The sequence below is a fragment of the Hemiscyllium ocellatum genome, chromosome 39 (assembly GCF_020745735.1).
Source record: "Hemiscyllium ocellatum isolate sHemOce1 chromosome 39, sHemOce1.pat.X.cur, whole genome shotgun sequence".
NCBI lineage: Eukaryota > Metazoa > Chordata > Chondrichthyes > Orectolobiformes > Hemiscylliidae > Hemiscyllium > Hemiscyllium ocellatum.
Genome location: NC_083439.1, coordinates 36,054,716 through 36,075,971, shown reverse-complemented (window position 1 = coordinate 36,075,971; position 21,256 = coordinate 36,054,716). Strand labels below are relative to the sequence as shown.

The following is a 21,256-nucleotide window of genomic DNA, read 5'->3' as shown; positions in this document are numbered from 1 at the left end:
AGAGGAGGTGGTAGATGCAGGTTTGGTTACAATATTTAAAAGACATTAGGAAAGGCGCATGAACAGGAAAAGTTTAGAGGGATATGAGCCAAATGCAAGCAAATGGGACTGGTTTAATTTTGGAAACTTGATTGGCATGGATGAGTTGGACTGAAGGGTCTGTTTCCATGCTGTATGACTGTGTGGCTTCATGATCCTATGACTATGAACCTAATGAAACCTTTACAACAACCCAAGTCCTGGATTGGGATCCAAAGTTTCCAATTCACAACCAATGTCTTTCCCAAAAAAGGCACTTTTTTTGTCAGATCCCAACTGTCAGAAAGATACATAGCAATCAATAAACACTATTCTGATCAACTCTCCATTTTACATTTTACTTCTAACAGGTTTATCATGTCTATTAGAAATGTTGCCGGTCTAAATAGTCCAATACCTATTTTCACCTCTTCTCATTACACCTTGCCATCAAACATGCAATTGTGCAGGTAAGCATTGCTATCCACACCATCCAGGACTGTCATAAATAAAGAGTTGTTTTACTACTTTTCTTCAAACAAATTCCAAGTCATTTAATCTGGTGTTTTGGATCCCAGTAAAGATTGCAGTAGGTTCATGGTCGTAGGATCATACTGTGAAGGTGCTGCTGTTGGATTGGGGTGTAGAAAGTTAAAAATCACACAACACCAGGTTATCGTCCAACTGGTTTATTTGAAAGTACTAGCTTTCAGAGTGCTGCTCCTTCATCAGATAACTAGTGGGGCAGGATCATAAAACACAGAGTTTATAGCAAAAGATCAAAATGTCGTGCAATTAAAATGATATCTTGAACAAACCTAGATTGCTGTTATGTCTTTCATCTGGGTTGCAGGTTTCGAAAGCTAGAGCAAATTGCATGACACTGATCTTTTGTTATAAACTCTGTGTCTTATGATCCTGCCCAATAGTTACCTGATGAAGGAGCAGCGCTCTGGTAGCTAGTACTTTCAAATAAACCTGTTGGACTATAACCTGGTGTTGTGAGATTTTTAACTTACTAGAATCATACAGCATAGAAACTGACCCTTCAGTCCAACTCATCCATGCTGACCAAATTTCCCAAACTAAACTTGTCCCACTTGCTTGCATTTAGCCCATATCCCTCTAAACTTTTCTGTTCATGACCTGCCAAATGTCTTGTAACTGTACTCGCCTGAGGCACAGGAGCAGAAATGAGGCCATTCAGCCCAATGAGACTGCTCCACTTTCTTTTCATTAATGTATAAAGTGAAAAGTTGTGGTCCCGACACTGATCCTTGTGGAACACCACTCATCACCATCTTCCATCCTGAGAAGGAGCCTTTTATTCCCACTGCAAGACAGTCAATCTTCTATCTATGCTAGCACCTTACTCTAACACCATAGGCCTTATCAAACTCAGCAGTCTCCTGTGTGGCACCTTTTCAAAGGCCCTCTGGAAGTTCGGATAAACAATATCCATTGGATCTCATTGCTCTAATCTGCTCTTTACCTCCTCAAAGAATTCTAACATATTTGTCAGGTATGACTGCCCCTCGATGAAAACATGCTGACTTCATCGTATTTTACCATGCACTTCTAAGTAATCAGCAACCTCATCCTTCACAATGGACTGCAAAATCTTACCAACAGCTGAGATCAGGCAAAGCAGCCTGTAATTTCCTGTCTTTTGCCTTGCTCTCTTCTTCAACAATTTTCCTCTGGAACCCTCCCTGATTCCAGTGATTCCTGAAAGATCAGTACTAAAGCCTCAACAATCACTTCAGCTCTCTCCCTCAGAATTCTAAGATGTAGCCCATCTGGTCCAAGTGATTTATCCACTTTCAGACCTTTTAGTTTTTCTAGCACCTTCTCCTTGGTGATGGCTGCTGTACTCATTTCTGCCCCGACTGTCTTGAATCTTTGGGATATTGCTAGTGTCTTCCACTGTGAAGACTGATGCAAAGTACTTATTCAGTTCCTCAACCATTTTTTTGTTCCCCATTACTATCTCTCCAGCATCATTTTCCAGCGGCCCAATGTTCACTCTTATTAGCTAGCTTACTCTCATATTTAATCTTCTCGCTCCTTATTTCTTTTTTCGCTGTCCTATGTTGGTCTTTGTAGGCTTCCTAATCCTCTAGCTTCCCATTGCCCTTTGCCACATTATACACCTTTTCTTTTGCTTTTCTGCTGTCACAATCAGCCATGGTTGCCTCATCCTCCCTGTACCATGCGTCTTTTTCCTAGGGAAATTTTTGCTGTGTCTCTTGAATTATTCCCAGAAATTCCTGCCATTGCTGTTCCTCTGTCTTTCCTGCTTGGCCGTTCTCACAGTCAATTCTGGTCACTCCTCCCTTTTGCCTCTGTAGTTGCTTTTATTCAATTCTAATACAGTTACATTTGATTCCACCTTCTCCCTCTCAAACTGCACAGTAAATCCCAACATATTATGGTCACTGACTCCGAAGGGTTCCTTCACCTTAAGCTCCTTCATCAAGTCTACCTCGTTGCACAACATTAAATCCAGTTTTGCCTGTTCCCTAGTGGGCTGCACCATAAGCTGCTCCAAACAGCCATCTTATAGACATTCCACAAATTCCTTTCCTTGTGATCCACTACCACCTGGTTTTCCCAGTCCATCTGCATGTTGAAATTGCCCATGATCACTGTAACCTTGCCTTTCTTATATGCCTTTTCTATCTCTTGGTGTACCTTATGCCCCAAATCCTGACTACTGTTTGGAGGCATGTAGATAACCCCCATTATGGTTTTCTTAGTTTTGCAAGTTCCTCACCTCTATTCACACAGTTTCTACATAATCTGACCTTACTTTGTTTATTGCTATTGACTTCATAGAGTCATAGAATCCTATTGCAAGAGACAGGCCCTTTGGCCCAAACCGGTCTATGCCGACCTAAATGTCCATCCACATTAACCCCGTTTCCCTGCAGCTGGCCCATATCCTTCTAATCCTTTCCAATCCATGTATTTGTCCAAATGCCTCTTAAATCTTGTTAATGCACCCACCTCAACCACTTCTGCTGGCAGCACATTCCATATGTGTACCACCCTCTGTGTAAGAAAAGTTGACCCTCAGGTTCCCTTTTATTTTTTTCCCTTAATTTCCCCTAATTTTACTTTTTATTAACAAGGCAACCCCACCCCCTCTGCCCATCTATCCTTGGATATTTAGGTCCCAGCCCTGATCCCCCTGTAGCCATGCCCCCGTGATGCCCACCACATCATACCTACCAATTTAGATCTGTGCCACAAGCTCATTTACGTTCTCTTGGACACAGCGCACTTTCAGATACAACACCTTCGGTCCTACATTGACCATTCCTCTTCTCATTGTTATTCATTTATCCAGTGTTTTTGAAGTTTGATCCCTAACCCTTCCCAAACACTTTGTCCTGTTTTGTCTGATGGAGACGTTAATAACCTCTCCTGAGTTCTCCTTTTGTTTAATTTCTTTTCGTATGTTTCAAAGCAGTTGAATCCACCCTCACAGATGTTAACCTGCAGCTTTGCCTCCTATTGGAGTTTTACTCTTCCATTCTCCCCACTTTCTAGTTTAAAGTCCTAGCAACCATCCTATTTACCTTTCTCGCTAGAACGCTGGTCACAGCACGGTTCAGGTGCGGACTGCCAGCGGTACAGATCCCTCCTGTTCCAGTACAGATGACAGTGTCCCATGAAAAAAGAACCCTTCTTTTCCACACCACTCTTTTTCCACTTCTTCTGGCAGTCCATTCCATGTACGGACAACCCTCTACGTGAAAAAGTTACCCCTCAGGTCTCTTTCAAATCTTTCCCCTCTCACCTTAAAAATATGTCCCCTTGTTTTGAACTCCCCCACCCTATGGTAAAGACCTTTACTATTCATCTTACCTATGCCCTTAACAATTTTATAATCCTCAATAAGGTCACCCTCAATCTCCTGTACTTCAGTGATAAACATCCCAGCTATCCAGCCTCTCTTTATATCTCAAACCTTCCAGGCCAGGCAACTTCCTGGTAAATCTTTTCTGAATCGTCTCCAAATCAATAATATCCTACCTATAGCAGGGCAATCAGTGATGTACACAGTACTCCAAAAGCGGCCTCACCAATGTCCTGTACAACCTCAATATGACGTCCCGATTCCTATAACCTGACTGAAAAACCAACAGTTAAGTTCAGTTGGCAAATCCCACTATTAGAAAGAAAAGAGAAAGTGAGGACTGCAGATGCTGGAAATCAGAGTCAGAAAGTGTGGCACTGGAAAAGCACAGCAGGTTGGACAGCATTGGAGGTGCAGGAGAATTGAGCCTAAGCCCTTCATCAGGAATACCACTATTCCCTTGAAACTACTATCTTTGATACCATGAAGTGGGGCACATTGTTATAGTTTCTATAAGGCAAACCCTAGTCATCAAGATTTTGGATGAGTAATGGTGGTAAGCTTCCTGCCACTATTGGAACATTTTATTCATGAGCACAGTCCTCATAAAGAAGATGTTAATAACTCTGTCAGGATGAAGGACAGATTGTCCATTGACTCATGGATAATTAACAGAAAACCCAAAATTTACAAACAGGTAATGACCAGCTGATCTATAAAGGCCAACACAAACTTGTAATGGTTGGAGCATCCTGACTAAACACTTCCTTTCCCCAATTAAGCTCGTGGGAGAAGCAAAAGGAAAGAAAGTGTCAGAATAGACAATAGGTGTAGGAGTAGGCCATTCTGCCCTTCGAGCTAGCACCACCATTCATTATGATCATGGCTGATAATCCTCAATCAGTATCCTCTTCCTGCCTTATCTCCTTAACCCTTGATTCCACAATCCTTAAGAGCTCTATCTAACTCTTTCTTGAAAGTATCCAAAGACTTGGCCTCCACTGCCTTCTGGGGCAGAGCATTCCATACAAGCACCACTCTCTGGGTGAAGAAGTTCCTCCTCAACTCTGTTCTAAGTGACCCCTTATTTTTAAACTGTGTTCTGAATAAGGAAACGTACACTGGAAAATTCCTTCCCCATCCCTCGGTCATTCAGGAATGAATTGCATTTGGTTATTTACATTTTAGCACATCATAAGTCTTCTTAGATAATCTTCTCCACCTCCTGCTAGTGATCCCCAGTGTGTTAAGCCTCCAATAACCACATACCTTTCATTGTTGCCTAATTAGTCCATAATCTAACATGGCAGATTTCTACTTGGAGAAATGGACAATTGCCAAATATTTCCAGCCGCTTATCGTTCAACCAACACGTGCCAAGATTTGAAATTCCAAATTGTCAACATCTGGCACACGCTAGCATGCTGACAGATGCTATTATCATTTCCTGAAACTGCAAAAATACCTTTGTTATAGAATCAATCTATAATAAGTGTCTACAACAAGCACAGCACTGAGCTCTGTACAGTGTTTGAGGCTCCTAACTCCTGCATACTTTGGGAAAGTTTTAACTTTAACACATTTCCCAGTCAGACAGGCCAAATGTGGGATAAATGATAAATTTAACAAGGGATGAAGTTTGGTCATTGTTCCCCCTTCCCTTCAGTTTAATTCCTGCTTTGTGCTTTTTTTTCCTTTTTCATGTTAAGAGGAAGTTGAATTTTTTGTCAATTGCATCAAAGGAGCAGTGTCAATTTAGCTGACCATTAAACACCAAACTAACATCATTGAAACCATCAATGGGGCCATGGGCTGGGCTGTATTCATTTGAGATTGACTGACTGATATAGTGGCCAATTCGATTTGCTCATTAAAGACTATCACCCACACTTTCAGAGTTAACAGGACAGTTTTTTTTACCTTCAAACGATCAGTTAAAGAGTAATAAGGCACTTATTTGCCCCTATAATTTGGGAACAAGGTACTTTGATTTCACTGTCACTTTGAAAGGTTTTTAATTTGAAGTAGAAATTATCATTAAACTTGTAAAGAGAGCTTTGAGGCAAAAATGTACGTATTTAATAGAGGTGCGTGTGGCACAGTGGTAATGTCTCTACCTCTGGACCCGGAGGCCCAGGTGCAAGTTCCACATAGTCCAGAGGTGTTTAAGAACATCTTGCAATAGATTGATTGGAAAATATCTATAAAATGTAACTGGAGCTGCTGTAGTGTCCCTCTCTCTGAAGACCTGGGTTCAAGGCTCACCTGCTCCAGAGGTGTGTCATCTGCACAATTAAAGTATATAGATATATGTAGATACTTCTAATCAACTTGTTGATTTTATAATCATAGATATGTACAAATCTAACTAAAGCAGCTTGGTGTAGGATGGCAACTAGGATATAACCTTAGGAAAGGTAAATAGGGTTCATAAAGGATTGAGAGAGGTAGCTAACATCAGAGAAAGAAATGGTAAGTATTAGGTGAGGTCTAAGAGGGAATATAATACAGTCTAAGCTTATGGTTGTAAATAGTCACATGGGAATGTCATGTCATTGAAACAATGGAGAGCTGGATCATAAAAAGTTAGGACTGTTTAGGATTATGTTCGGCATGGAGCTTTTGGAATGAAGGGTCTGTTTCCGTGTTGTATGACTCTATGACTGGGCACTAAACATCCTTGGATACAAGATATTTCCAAAAGAGAGGGAAAGAATGAAAGGAGGAGAGGTAGAATTAATGATTAAAGAGATTATTTCAGTAGAGACTGAGGATGTCTTGGAGGGACTGAATCGATTTGGTTAGATTTACAACACTACCATTACACAACTGGCTCTGTCCTATAGCCATCAACTTGTGCGAAAGAGGTAGAAGATCAAAATAGCAAGAAAGTTACAAATAGGTGCATATACTATAGAGTAGTTATGATAGGGTGTTTCAATTATTCATGGTGGTTCAGTGGTTACTGCTCATTAGCACCAGGATTTGATTCCACTCTCAGGTGACTGTCTATGTGGAGTATGCACAATCTCCCCATGTCTGTGTGGTTTCTCTCTAGGTGCTCTGGTTTCCTCCCACTGTCCAAAGATGAGCAGGTTAGGTGGATTGGCCGTACTAAATTGCCTCATAGTGTACATGGATATGTAGGCTAGGTGGATTAGTCATGGTAAATATAAATGTTATGGGAATAGGGTGAGGTGTGGGTCTCAGTCGGATGCTCTTCAGAGGGTCAGTGCTGACTCAATGGGCCAAATGGCTGTTTTCTGCATTGTAGGGATTCTATGATCCTAATTTCAACTAGGATAATAATGATAATGTAGAGGACAAAGAAGTAGAGGAGTTCCTCAAATGTGTTTAGGGCAGTTTTGTGGAAGACGTTCTTTCTGGCCTAATGAGGAAAGAGCATTGTTGGATCTGGTTCTGGAGAATGAGGTATGCCAAGTGGATCAAGGGTCAACCATGGAGTATTTAGGGAACAGCGATCATTGTATCATAAGGTTTTGCTTAGTTATTGAAAAGAGCAAGGAGCAATCTCTAGTTTAAAAAGTATACACAATTGGATCATGGCCAATTTCATTAAGGTGACAGTGGATCTGTCCCATGTAAATTAGAATGAAAGATTCCAAGGCAAAACTGTAACATAGAGGAAATAATTTTAATTCAGGTATAATCAAGGTAGATTCCACAATTGGGAAATGTAGGACTGACTAAGACAGAACTTAGGATGAAGACTATGTAGGAGTCTTATGATATAAGACAAGTGAGATCCAGACTGGATATAGAAAATTGGATGAAGTAAGGCAAGGAAATAAGTGAGGCAAAGAGAAAGCATGAGAAGAGGCTGGCAGCTAACAAGGTAACTCAGATAGGATTCCAAAACTCTTTTGCAAAGGTCGTAAGAGAAAGGGTGGACTGATTAGAAACCAAAAATGGGAATCTATATAGAGACGAAGAGGATACAATTCATACACTCTTTAAATATATTATCTCTAACTTTACCAAGGAAAAAGATACTTCCAGACTCAGAGGGGAAGGTAATTACTGCATTCGTTGAATGGCTAGAAATTAATAAGGAATTGATAATAGAATGGGTGGTTGCACTTTAAAGGTTGATAGGTCCCCAAGGCTGGATGGGATACATTGAAGGTGCAGAAAGAAGTAATCGTGGAAATTAGAGACATACTGACCACAACCTTTCCATCCTCAAATGTGGGGATGGTTCTAGAGGACTGGAGAATTTAAAAATGAGCTGAGAGAATAATCCCAGCAAATACAAACCAGACAGTTCAAACTGTGTTTTAGGGATGATAAACTGGATCAAGAAGAGCAGGCCAGAGACTAGGAATCCTGCAGCGAGTAACGCACCCCCTAACTCCCCAAATCCTGTCCACCACCTACAAGGCACAAGTCAGGAGTGTGATGAAATACAGCCCATTTGCCTGGATGGGTGCAACTCCAATAACACACAAGAAGCTTGACACCATCCAGGACAAAACAGCTGGCTTGATTGGCACCGCATCCACTCCCTCCACCATGGGCGTTCAGCAGCAGCAGCAATGTAGACTGTCTACAAGATGCACTGCAGAAGTTCACTAAAGATGCTGAGATGTCACCTTTCAACATGTTTGGAAACTGCCTTTTATGCACCTCTTTAAAAAAAAAAGAATTTCGTATAATCTAGAGAGTTGGTTTCCTTCGTTTATCACACAGGTTTCCAACTCAGTTTGCAGCTGTGTTGCAATTGCTCTTGTCTGAGTCTGGAAAGTTGCACAGGAAAACATACAATTAAAGAGAAAGGCAAGGAGTGTGAAAGGAATTGAGAGGAGGTAGCTTATACTTGCAACAAAGTTAGAACAGCTTTGTAATGTGATCTGTCATTCTGAAGTTCTAATGCTAGCTCATCTTTTCAGTGGAAGACTTTTTTTTGAGCTGCTTCTTCTGTAAAGCAGATGCAGTAACTCGTTTGTTCGTGGTGACTGTATTGTCAGCAGCAAGGTGAGCCCAGCCCCCATGGTTTCTGTGGGCGGGAAGGCAAGTTTGGGTTCCTGGCAATGTCTGCGTCCAGTGTAGACACATGGAGGCAGCAGCAGAGGTGAGTTTGGGCCTGGTATGAGACCCAGCGACGTGGGCACAGAATGGACTCATAACAGCTGTGGAGGTGAGTTTGAACTGGAGCGGGACGCGGTGGCATCAATCACGACTACATTGGCAAGGTTCTAGAGAGGACTCATGGTGACAGTGGTGATGGACAAGGGGAGATGGGACTGAAGGATTCTTGGTTGGCCGCTCCAGACCCATGGCTGAGCACCTAATAAGAAGCACTGTTTTTCTGCCTTTATATTCAATGTTTTGGTTTACTTCTCTGTGTTTCATGATGACGCCCAAGAGTGGCAACACTATCCAATACTTTTCACTCTATTTTGGAGCAAAATACATGTGACAATAAGTGAATCAAATAATCTAGGTGAAGAGCAGCAGATACATGAAACGCCCACTTCCTACAAGTTCCCCTCCAAGTCACTCACCTTCCTGACTTGGAAATATCTTGTAGTTCCATCACTGTGGATAGCTCAAAGTCCTGGAACTCCCTCCATGTGGCATTGTGGGTCTACTGAGAGCCCATGGAGTGCAGTGGTTCAAGAAGGCAGCTCAACAGCACCTGCTTAAGCCAGCAATGCCCATATCCCCAAGAGTGAATTTAAAAAATTGAAAAACATGAGAGCAACTGTGATTCATTAGAAGTTAACATGAAATTGCAAAAGACAAATGGAGCTTAATCTGATTTAGTATTTTGATGAGGAAAATGTTGTATCCGTTGACTTCCAAAAGCTGTTTGACAACGTACTTCATAATACGCTCACCAGCAAAGTTAACGCCCTTGGGATGAAAGGGGAATTGACAACATTGACACAATGTTGAGTCAATGACAGGAAATTGCTTTTCAGACAGGAGGAATGTATGTACTGTCGGGTTCCCCAGAGATTAGTTTTAGGATTATTGCTGTTCTTAGTTGATAAGACAGACCGTGACTTGGTGTACAGGACACAATATCAAGATTTGCAAAAATTGGAGTGTTGTGAATTACAGTTAGACTTCAATAGGCTGCAGGAACAAGCAGGTCTGAGCCGCTTGAAATATATTGCTGAAAAGTGAGAAGTGGTCCATTTTGGGAGAATGAATGAAGAGAGACAATTAAGCTAACATCAACCATTCACAGGGGTGCTCAGGATCGACTGTGGGGGAGGCAGATTCAAACGAGGCTTCCGAAAGAGAATTAGATAAATATATGGCAAGGAACATTTTTCAGATGCCTGGGAAAGGAATAGAGCGTAGTGGGACGAGGTAGCTACTCTTGCAGAGAGCCAGCATAAACACAACAGGATAAATGGCCTCCTGCACTGTAACCATGGTTCTGTAGAACCCATAGCTAAACATACTCCCTAATTCTTTGTGCATTTTTATTTTTCCAAATATCTTGCCGAAATTATTTTTTCCATAGCAAAAAAAAAGCTCACTTTAAAAGCAGTGGAAAAGTAGATCTTTGGAATCTTCAAACTATTTGCATATGTTTCTGATTTTCTCCCACCATAATCTGTAAATCTGCACTGAGCTTGAAAATAATTTGTTTTGAAGAATGACCCAAGTCATCAAAAACAGCAAAAGAAAACAAACAGCTAGGTCGTAGAGTTTGTGCCATTAACTATGTGTTACCTGTGTTGCTGAAAGTGAGTAATGAATAAGTGAGTGCTGGGCAGAAAGGAGGGAAAGATCTTGCATTTCTGTAGTGCCTTTTCCAGCCTAACAAGAGCCTAAAGTGTTTAACAGCTACTGAAGTATCTGTGAAGTCCCTGTTGTGGAAAATGTGACAGCCAGTTTGAATACAACAAGCTCATTGCAGCCAAAGAAAGGTTCTGGTCACGTAAGTGGGAGAGCATTTTCAGTATGTACACCAAGACACTGGAGTCTTGATTCCAAATTTCAGGAAGCCAAGAAAGTGCCTAGCCTGACCAATGTCTCACTCAGACATAGTCAGTGTCTAGTCTTAAATCTGTTGTCACAGAGTCCTACAGCACGGAAACAGACCCTTTGGTTCAATTGACTCACACTGACCATGTTCCCAAACTAAACTAGTCCCACTTGCCCAAGTTTGGCCCATATCCCTCCAAACCTTTCTTATTCATGTACTTATTCAACTGTCTTTTAAACATTGTAACTGGACCCGCAACCCCCACTTCCTCTGGAAGTTCATTCCACACATGAATCACACTCTGTGTAAAAACGTTGCGCCTCATGTGTTTTTTAAATCCTTTTCCTCTCACCTTAAAAATATGTCCCACTAATCTTGAAATGCCTCACTCTAAGAAAGGACAACTGCCATTCACCTTATCTATACCCATCAAGACTTTCTAAATCTCCAGAAGTCCCCCCCCAACCTCCTAAGCTCCATGAAAAATATCCCAGCCTATCCAGCCTCATTGCGTCTTCCATTATTGTGTGGATATGGATTATAAAGGTTTTTATTGGATATAAGCAAGCATAAGAGCCGGCCTTTCGCACTAACCATGCCTAGTCTGTGTTTACACTGCACTCAAGCTCCTCCCATTTTCCCTGATCCAACGCCTTGACCCTCAATTCACCTCTCCTTCATCAACCTGTCCATCTTCCCCTTAAATACACACAGCCCTTGGGAAAACACCAGGCCTGCTGGGTGTGTGTGTGCCTGTGTATGTGTGCCTGTGTCTGTGTGTGGCCTTCCTAGGATTGCTCCTTCACCTCCTGCCATCTGCCCCTCCATCCTCTGCTGACCCCACCTGAGGAGCTCAGTGGAGCTCAATGTCTACGTGGATTTCAGCACATGCTGGACTTGTGCAAAAGAGATCTGGAACTTAAACAACTTGAGTTTCATGTAAGCAGTGGCAAGAAAAAAATGAAAGAACCACGGATACTGGAAATCAGAAACAAAAATAGAAGATGCTGGAGAAACTCAGTAGATCTGGCAGCATCTGTGGAGAGAAAGCAAAGTTAACATTTCGAGTCCAGTGACCTTTCTTCAGAACTGACAACGAGCAATGACAAATGGTGTCATTGTAGGTCTGAGGCAGCTTCTTAAAGTGGGCAATAGGGTGTGGAAGAGAATTAAAATCTCAAATTATTGTCATGAGTGAGGGGTAACTTCCATGTCAATACAGCCTGGATGTTGACAAAGAAAAGCACCCCATCTCTGTTAACTGGCTTAACCTTGGGGTTTTGACTTATTTTACCTTTGAATGATTTGAAGACTAATTTACATAGCATGGGAGTTGTTGTGCTCTCCCTGCTAACTTCAGCAGTGTACCAGTTACAAGTGTAGGCTGTATTTCTCACTCGTTCCCACATGACCTGCTGAGCTTAGAATTGCTTTACTCAAACCTTCCTGATTAATGGTGATGGCATTGTCACTGGCAATAAGAGCTGATGACATTGAAAATAGTTTATGGAGGAGACAGGATGTCATTGAGCACAGATACCTCTGCTTGTGTATCATAGAGCTAAAATTAGGCAGTTTTTTTTTATTCAACACTGTGCCATTACTAATTAGTGAAAGCATCAAATATTACACACCCGTCACGCTCTTGAAACTGAGAACGTTCAGGCTTCCATCCCTGACTGTCTTAAAAATGTGCTGCCTCGGACCATGCTTTAGCATTTGAGTAATTGTGAAAGTGTAAACAGCCTTGCATGGTTGAGTTATAAGCTATAGGCTGAATGTTTTTTTTCTTGCTGTGATGCAACCTGCATCGAGTCCATTTTGATTTAAGGGGCCTTCGGGAAGGCAATATTAATTGTGAATCTCAAGTTGTCCTGAGTTAACACTAACATACACATATAGACTGTGTAAGAGGGGCTGATTCTCTTTCTTGAACTACATTAGTGAGCTGGTTACGTTCCTGATGAAGGGCTTTTGCCCGAAACATAGATTCTCCTGCTCCTCGGATGCTGCCTGACCTGCTGTGCTTTTCCAGCACCACTCTAATCTATGCTCTGATCTCCAGCATCTGCAGTCCTCACTTTTGCCTGGTAACATTCCTCCAACCATCTGGAAAGATTTCACGGTTTAATGTTACTCTTGCACATCTATGAAATGCCAGAATTATTGATTTCAGTTCCACACCTTGCTGGAGTGGTATTTGAACTCATGGCACTAAAGGATTGCTATGCTCATGTTTTGGGTACAAGGCCACGATTCAAGAGCAGCCCATGCTCTTTCTGTCTGAGATGGAAAGTGTACGAGGTCAGTTCTTCCAGCTCGCTATCCTGATATCTAGTGTGGATTGAGTATCGGTATCAGATTCTGATTGTCTCTTCACACTGTCTCTAAGTTAGCACTCAGTAGGTGAACCAGTTTCATTGTAAAGAGAGGCTGTGGTGCAACCAAAACTTGAATTTTAAAAGCCGTCCATTCCTCTTGAGAGGAAGAATAATATGGCTAGAATTGAAAACATGTAAATAGTCACAGAGGGAGGAGATTCACCAATATGCTATTGGGTTCAATAGCAGCAGAGGTGGATAGTAAGGGAGATGCAATGCCTTTTCAAGACATCAGGAGACCCTCTGGAACCAGAAAAGTAGGATCCATTCCTGCAACTGGATCCAAGGACCTGACAGCAGTACTGTAACAGAATTAACAACCCCTCAATCGTGCTCATGGTCAGTGGAGTTTGACCGAGCAGCAGTGAAGAAATCTTACGATAGTTCCAAGGCTGTGATTTGGCAGGGAGCGTGCATGTGACTGTTTTGTCACATATTTGCTGTCCTTGTCCTGCGAGGTCATGGATTTGGAAGCTGCTGTTGAAGGAATCTTCTCAAGTTGTTGCCACCTTGTGGATGGCACACACTGCTGCCTCCTTTCCAGATTGTTGGAGGAATGTAACCAGCTCATTAATATAGTTCAAGGGAGAGAATCATGTCACCATGCTTAGCAACAGATATTCAAGGTCTTGGTTGGGTTGCTGTTCAAACAGGGCTTCTTTGCCCTGGTTGGTGTTGAGCTTCTTGAGTTTTTTTTTGGAGCTTCACTCATCCAGGCAGATGGGGAGTATTCCATGACACTCCTGACTTGTGGCTTGAAGATGGTGGACAGGCTTTAGGGAGTCAGGAGCTGAGTAACGCAACACAGTATTCCCAGCCTCTGACCTGCTCTTGTAGTCATAATATTTATGTGGTTGGTCCAGATCAGTTCCTGACCAATGATAACCCGCAGAATGGTGGGGAAATCAGTCATGCTAATATTGTTGACTATCAAGGGCAGATGATTAGAGTCTCTGAGATAATTAGAGTTGGAGATTGCCATAATGAGCAAGTGACATTGTTACCAAATCAAATTACTTAAACTTTGTGGCACATCTGGTAAGTTGAAGCTACTAGCTTTCATGAAATAGCCAATCACACCATGTGGTGAATTTCTTACCCCTATTGTCATCAAAGTTTGGGAGAAGGTTTGTAGCTCGGGTCCTCATTATTGTGGTTCTGTTCGCCGAGCTGGGAATTTGTGTTGCAGACGTTTCTTCCCCTGTCTAGGTGACATCCTCAGTGCTTGGGAGCCTTCTGTGAAGCGCTTCTGTGATCTTTCCTCCGGCATTTGTAGTGGCTGGAATCTGCCGCTTCTGGTTATCAGTTCCAGCTGTCCGCTGCAGTGGTCGGTATATTGGGTCCAGGTCGATGTGCTTATTGATTGAATCTGTGGATGAGTGCCATGCCTCTAGGAATTCCCTGGCTGTTCTCTGTTTGGCTTGTCCTATAATATCAGTGTTGTCCCAGTCGAACTCCTGTTGCTTGTCATCTGAGTGTGTGGCTACTAAGGATAGCTGGTCGTGTTGTTTCGTGGCTGGTTGGTGTTCATGGATGCGGATCATTAGCTGTCTTCCTGTTTGTTCTATGTAGTGTTTTGTGCAGTCCTTGCATGGGACTTTGTACACTACATTGGTTTTGCTCGTGCTGGATATCGGGTCCTTCGTCCTGGTGAGTTGTTGTCTGAGAGTGGCTGTTGGTTTGTGTGCTGTTATGAGTCTAAGTGGTCACAGTAGTCTGGCTGTCAGTTCAGAAATGCTCGTGATGTCTGGTAGTGTGGGTAGTCCTTTGGGTTGTGGCATGTCCTCATTCTGTTGTCTTTCCCTTAGGCATCTGTTGATGAAATTGCGGGGGTACCCGTTTTTGGCGAATACATTGTATAGGTGTTCTTCCTCTTTTTGCAGTTCTGGTGTACTGCAGTGTGTTGTGGCCCTTTTGAACAGTGTCTTGATGCAACTTCTTTTGTGTGTGTTGGGGTGGTTACTTTCGTAGTTTAGGACTTGGTCTGTGTGTTGGCTTTCCTGTATACTTTTGTGGTGAATTCTCCGGTCGGTGTTCTTTGTACCATCACGTCTAGGAATGGGAGTTGGTTGTCCTTTTCTTCCTCTCTAGTGAATCAGATTCCTGTGAGTGTGGCGTTGATGACCCGGTATGTGTCCTCTATTTCTGTGTTTTTAATGATTACAAAGGTATCATCTACATATCTGACCCAGAGTTTGGGTTGAATTTGCGGCAAGACTGTTTGTTCTAACCTTTGCATTACCACTTCTGCTATGAGTCCAGAGATGGGTGAGCCTGCGACAACACTACTATTATAGGACAAGCCAAACAGAGAACAGCCAATGAATTCCTAGAGGCATGGCTCTCATCCACAGATTCAATTAATAAGCACATCGACCTGGACCCATTATACCGGCCACTGCAGTGGACAGCTGGAACTGACAACCGGATGCGGCAGATACAAATCACTATAAATGCCGGAGGAAACATCACAGAAGCGCTTCACAGGAGGCTCCCAAGTGCTGAGGATGTCACCTAGACAGGGGACGAAACGTCTGCAACACAAATTCCCAGCTCGGCGAACAGAACCACAACAACCTATTGTCATCCATCATTTTCCTGCTCCACTGCTCAGTTTAAAAATAGCTAAACACATGAAATTTCACAGTTGTGCAAAATAATCTCTAAATTTAGCCATAAACTTGATCTTTAATGCTTCTCAGTGTTTTCCATCTGTGACCTGGGATTTGGTTCCAAATTTTATTCAGACCATGAGTGAGAGTAATTGTTACATATGAGAATGAGAGCTGCAGTTAGGAGATTGATATAAAACTCTGTCATCCATTGGCCTATTCTGGCACAAGAATAGAGAGTCAAATGGCTTTCATCTGTTTGTTATGATTGTTTGATTAAAGAAAGGCCTGTATGCCACACCATTCTGTCTATGACAGTGAAGCTGAAAACAACCTTAACACTTTAAACTGTTACTTGCTCCCAAATTGCAGAAAAGGGTATCTGCCCAACTTTTATTTAGTGAATGTAAATCCCTGAAGCCAAGCTGTAGTTTCTTTGTTTGTTGAAGTTGCTTAATCTGCAAAGCATTCATTCCTCCATAACATACAGCATTGTACATGTCTCTCCACAGATACAGAAGGGGTTTGTGCTAAAACCCCAGAGGTGGAGACTATTGGACAAGGGCACTGATTTATTCTGAGCCTCCGCAAAGATTTTCTGTGAAGCGCAAAGTCTGTCATAGAGTTTGTCATCATGTAGTTATTAGTGACTTCCTGTGTTTCCTATTCCTTAATCCAAGGAGTTCTTACTCTATGCTTTCATGAGATGTGGGCATCACTAGTTAGGCCAGTCTTTATCACCTATTCCTCATAACAGAGGGATAGCATAGGCCAGAGTAGGAAAGTGAGAGATTTTCTTCCCCAATGGGAATTAATCATAGAATTCCTACCGTGTGTAGAAATAGGCCACTCAGCCCAACAAATCCACACTGACCCTCTGAAGTATAACCCACCCAAACCTAATCTGATACATTTACCCCTGACTAATGCACCTAACCTACACATCCCTGAACACTGTGGGCAATTTAGCATGGCCAATTCATCTAATCTGCACATCTTTGAACTGTGGGAAGAAACCGGAGCACCCAAAGGAAACCCATGCAGACATGGGGAGAATGTGCAAACTCCACACAGTCAGTCACCCAAGGTTGGAATTAAACCCAAGTCTCTGGCACTGTGAGGTAGCAGTACCAACCACTGAGCCACCATACCGCTCAGATAGGGTTTTAACAACAATCAGCAGTGGTTATGTAGTTGTTATTAGGCTAAATTCTTATTCTAGAATGTTATTGGAACCAAATTTTGTTGAATTCCAACTCCAAGGTAGGATTTGAACTCATGGCCCAGAACATTTGCCTGGGATATTAGATTGCTAGTCCAGTGACAATGCCACTATCCATCACTTCCCCTACCTACTGGAAAACCTTACCCAAGGGCCTGTATGCAATCCATCGAGATGTCAAGCCAAAGTGTGCTGACGATGACAACTTATCTGTGGTATTCATCTGTGTTGCTACTGATACTGATCATATCCTTTTAATCTTTTAGGAAAAGCGAAGTACTTGCACACAGGAAAGGAAATAGACGGTGTCGACATGAGAGCTGAAGTTGGATTATTGTCCAGAAATATCGTAATTATGGGAGAAATGGAGGATCATTGCTACGGTGATAATGCTTGCAAGTTTTTCGAATTTGACACAGTTGGAGGGCACATTAAGGTAGGTTTGCACGCAGTTGTGTTCAAAATATTAGATTCCTGACATTAATTGAAAATCTAAACTAAAATTAATTGTCAAACATTCATGTTACCAAAATTAACCTTTGTTAATGTGGAACCTGAGTTTGTCTCATGCCACATGCATTATGTGTATAATCTTCCACAATTCAGATTTAATTCAATATAAATGAGTTTAAATTTTGACTAAACTGGCAGAGAGGAATTTCAGACTTCTGTGTATTTACCTCCCCATAGTGTTGTTGAAGTATCTAGCATTGCTATATCAGTTGCATCAAATTTATATTAAAATTTTCCCTTGTATTCTGCAGATGGGTGTGGGTTTCAAAGCAGCTCACATTGAAGGGGTTGAGCTCAAGCATATGGGCCAGCAGTCTATGGGCCATTATCCCATTCATTTTCACATGACGGGAGACCTTGATGAAAAAGGTGGCTATCACCCTCCGACCTACGTGAAAGGTGTCTCCATTCATGAATCTTTCTCTCGCTGTGTGACCATTCATGGATCCAATGGACTTTTGGTGAGTGAATTTCTGTTAATGGACAGATAGCTGCAAGGGAAATGGTTTCCTCTGTTTTTCTGATTTGGTATGAACTGGATGGCAATTTCTATAAAATATTTATTTTGAAGTCTTCGAATTAAATTAAATTAACTATTGGTTAGTTAAACTGCAGGAGTATTTTAGTAAAACTTTATTGATTTATCTGAAAAAAATGACCATAACATCTTGGCAGACATTCCACTGCATTACTGCTGAGGGTCTGCTGTGGTGTTGGCAATACTGTCTTTCAGAATGTGATATCAATGCCCCATCTTCCCTCTCGATTTGACTTAAAATATCTTTACAGTCCCTTTTTAAGGGGAGCAAGAGAATTATCCCTGGTATCCTGATAAATATTTATCCTTTAGTCATCATCTCTAATAATAGGTTATCTGATCATGACCACATTTATTGTTTGTGCGGTCTTGAGACAAATTGGCTGCCACATTTTCTACTTTACAACATTTCGTAGAAATCAAGACTGCTTCATAGATTGTAAACTGCTTTGTGGTCTCCTGTCAAAGGTGCTATGTACAGTATAAGCTTTTTCTTTTTCTTTATTCACTCTTTACAAACTAACCTATTTCTGAAATGAAAGCATTCTACTCTTTCTGTCCCTTGTATGCCTAGAAAGTGCCTTTGCTCTTCAAGATTTGTTTCAAATTTAACATTTCTTTGGCTATTTATGAAGGAGAAGCGTGCTCTTATTTAGGTCTTCAAATTGGATGCCAGTTGGGCTCCAAAGTGAAAAGCCTCTGATTTGTGCATGTCTGAACTGAAATGAAACGCTGCCATTTCTCCAAACTTGTGCTTCCTAATCCCAGGGCTCAGACGTCTGCCAGGAAATCCCTGTGCTAACCACTCAGCAATGGGGGATGATGTCTGGTTCTCCTGAAACAAAACACAAACATTTGCTCTCTATTCTTATTTGGTCTCACAATTCAAGCAGAATGCATGAATGTTAAAACTCAGCTGTACACATTGACATTAAGCCACCTGATTCAGTCCAATACCATGGCTATTACTGGGCTGTTTACTTCAGGGAAGTGTCAAGTCACCGGTTTTGAAGACAATTTAAAATAGGTTCTGTCTGGTCTGTTTATAACTCGCAGAATTGAACAGACAGTTGTTTAAGCTTTGCCTGGCTCTGGTTAATGTTTTATCTGCCTGTTCCCTTTTCAGATCTGAATCGTTCACACAGGCAAGGGGCTCTCAACATGTCCGTAAACAAATGACCTACCATTTTCACTGTTAGCTAGCCAGGTACCCATAGTTGGTAAGAATAGAAAAAGAATGTGTTGCCTTTATATTTATACAAGTGTGAGCCGCACACAAATAAAACATTGATTTAGTGTTGTAAATCCAACCACATGTCCTCTAAGGTACAATAACTACAAGGAGCATGGCTTCGGTGAATTTCACTTGGAATTTATTTCATTTTTAAAGCATCTGGTAGAAAATAAGCATGTGGCCCATACTTTGCTTGAGCTGCACAGACTACAGAACAATGTATCTTCCCTCTTAAACCTTGGTTCCTTTGACAGTTTTACGGAAAATGTCTTGGTTGTGAGTCAGTGATAGATTCCCCTATTTGCCAACCAGAAGGTTGTTGAGTTGAAGTCTCACACCAGACACTTAAGACTAAACGTCGATGCTGCTGACCTTGTGAACAGCGGTGAATGTACCTGCAAGTACCAGCTCTGGCCAGGCTTCCGGTTTCCCATACCCAGCACCAGCCAGAGGCAGGTTTGAAAGTGCACCTACCCCACATGAGGGCAGGCATTGGGACTCATCCAAAATCCTTGTTTAAAGCAGGCTAGCTGTCATCTTCCCAATAGGTTCCAGGTTCCCAAGGCAATGGTGGCTGGGTGAGGTGAAAGGTATATCTGAGGAATTAGATCCCAGTTTGCTGTTGGACACCCAGGCAAAAGCTGCCTGGATGACGTTTCCTGCTCATGCATAGGATCATAGAATCCCTACCGTGTGGAAAGAGTCCATTCAGCCAATCAAATCAGCACTAATACTGCAAAGAGCATCCCATCCAAAAGCAGTACTGTATCCCCATAACCCTGCATTTCCCATGGTTAATCCATCTAGACTCACGTCCCTGGGCATTACCAGAGAATGTTTAGAATGGCCAATGCACCTAACCTGCAAAATCAGGCATGATTCCTGATTCCCTCGTTCCTGATGAAGGGCTTATGTTTGAAACGTCCATTCCCCTGCTCCTCGGATGGTGTGCTTTTCCAGTGTCACACTGTCAGCTCATCCAGAGGAAACCCATGCAGAGGTGGGGAGAACATGCAATCTTCAGACAGACAGTTGTCCCCTTTCCTCTCCTCGCAACCTCCAATTTCTTTTTATTTCAACTGTTTAAAAAAAGACAACATTTTTGTGAAGCAGTTACTTTTTGCTGCAGCCTAATGCTTCTCTGAAGGGGTGGGAGGGTTAGTGGTGTTATTTGTCTAAGCCAGGTTTGACAATTTAGAATGAAGACCATGTCCCAACCTGCTGTGTACCTGCTCACAACCATGATGGCAGCAGCCCCCCATGACAGCTGTAAGTCCACCCTTCTGGAAAACATTTTTAATCAACTCATTCAGGGATATTATTTCACACCTCCAGAGCGATTGGGGCTAGAACCCAGATCTCCATGCTCAAAGATTGAACACTACCACTGCTACAAGGGGTAGGAATCTGGTGTCGTCAATGCAATTGGAGCCTGATTTAAATTCAAAAGCTACCAGTCAGATATTCCAGAGGTTTGGAAACCCAGAAGTAAAATGGATGTGGGAGTTGATGATGCACTCGTTGGCTTTCTTTTCCCCAGTTGCCTCCAATCAGTTTTTGGCCTCCTTTTTGCCAGTTCCTCAGTGACACAAGTATCATCTCCACCATCCACCCCTGCCCCAAACTAATAAAAACCTTTATCCTTCCTGCCAGCGGTCCACCTGCCCAACATACAATCAGGCTATCAGCCTGATCCATTGCCATGTGGGGACACACCAGAGGAACATGTTACTGCTCTCCTGCTCTGAATATCAGCAGGACCTCAGCAGTGACAATTTAGATCCTAAAGCCTTCTGTCCTACAAAGCATGAAGAATGCTATAAAGAAAAGGAACTAAATTGACAAGCCAGATGACAAGTGACATTTCCCCTCAAGAGACACTTAAAGAGTCTGCTCAGTCCTTGTT

The 21,256-nt window shown here is 42.2% G+C and overlaps 1 protein-coding gene across 2 annotated transcripts in view; it reads left to right on the top strand.

The window, feature by feature from the left end:
* The window catches only part of LOC132834271 (cell migration-inducing and hyaluronan-binding protein-like), a 238,697-nt gene that overhangs the window by 153,807 nt on the left and 63,634 nt on the right, over window positions 1-21,256 (top strand). For both annotated transcript variants that reach the window (XM_060852979.1, XM_060852978.1), the window contains exons 12-13: window positions 17,332-17,501; window positions 17,830-18,039. In XM_060852979.1, coding sequence (XP_060708962.1) covers window positions 17,332-17,501; window positions 17,830-18,039 — 380 coding nt within the window. The remainder of the gene's footprint in view (window positions 1-17,331; window positions 17,502-17,829; window positions 18,040-21,256) is intronic.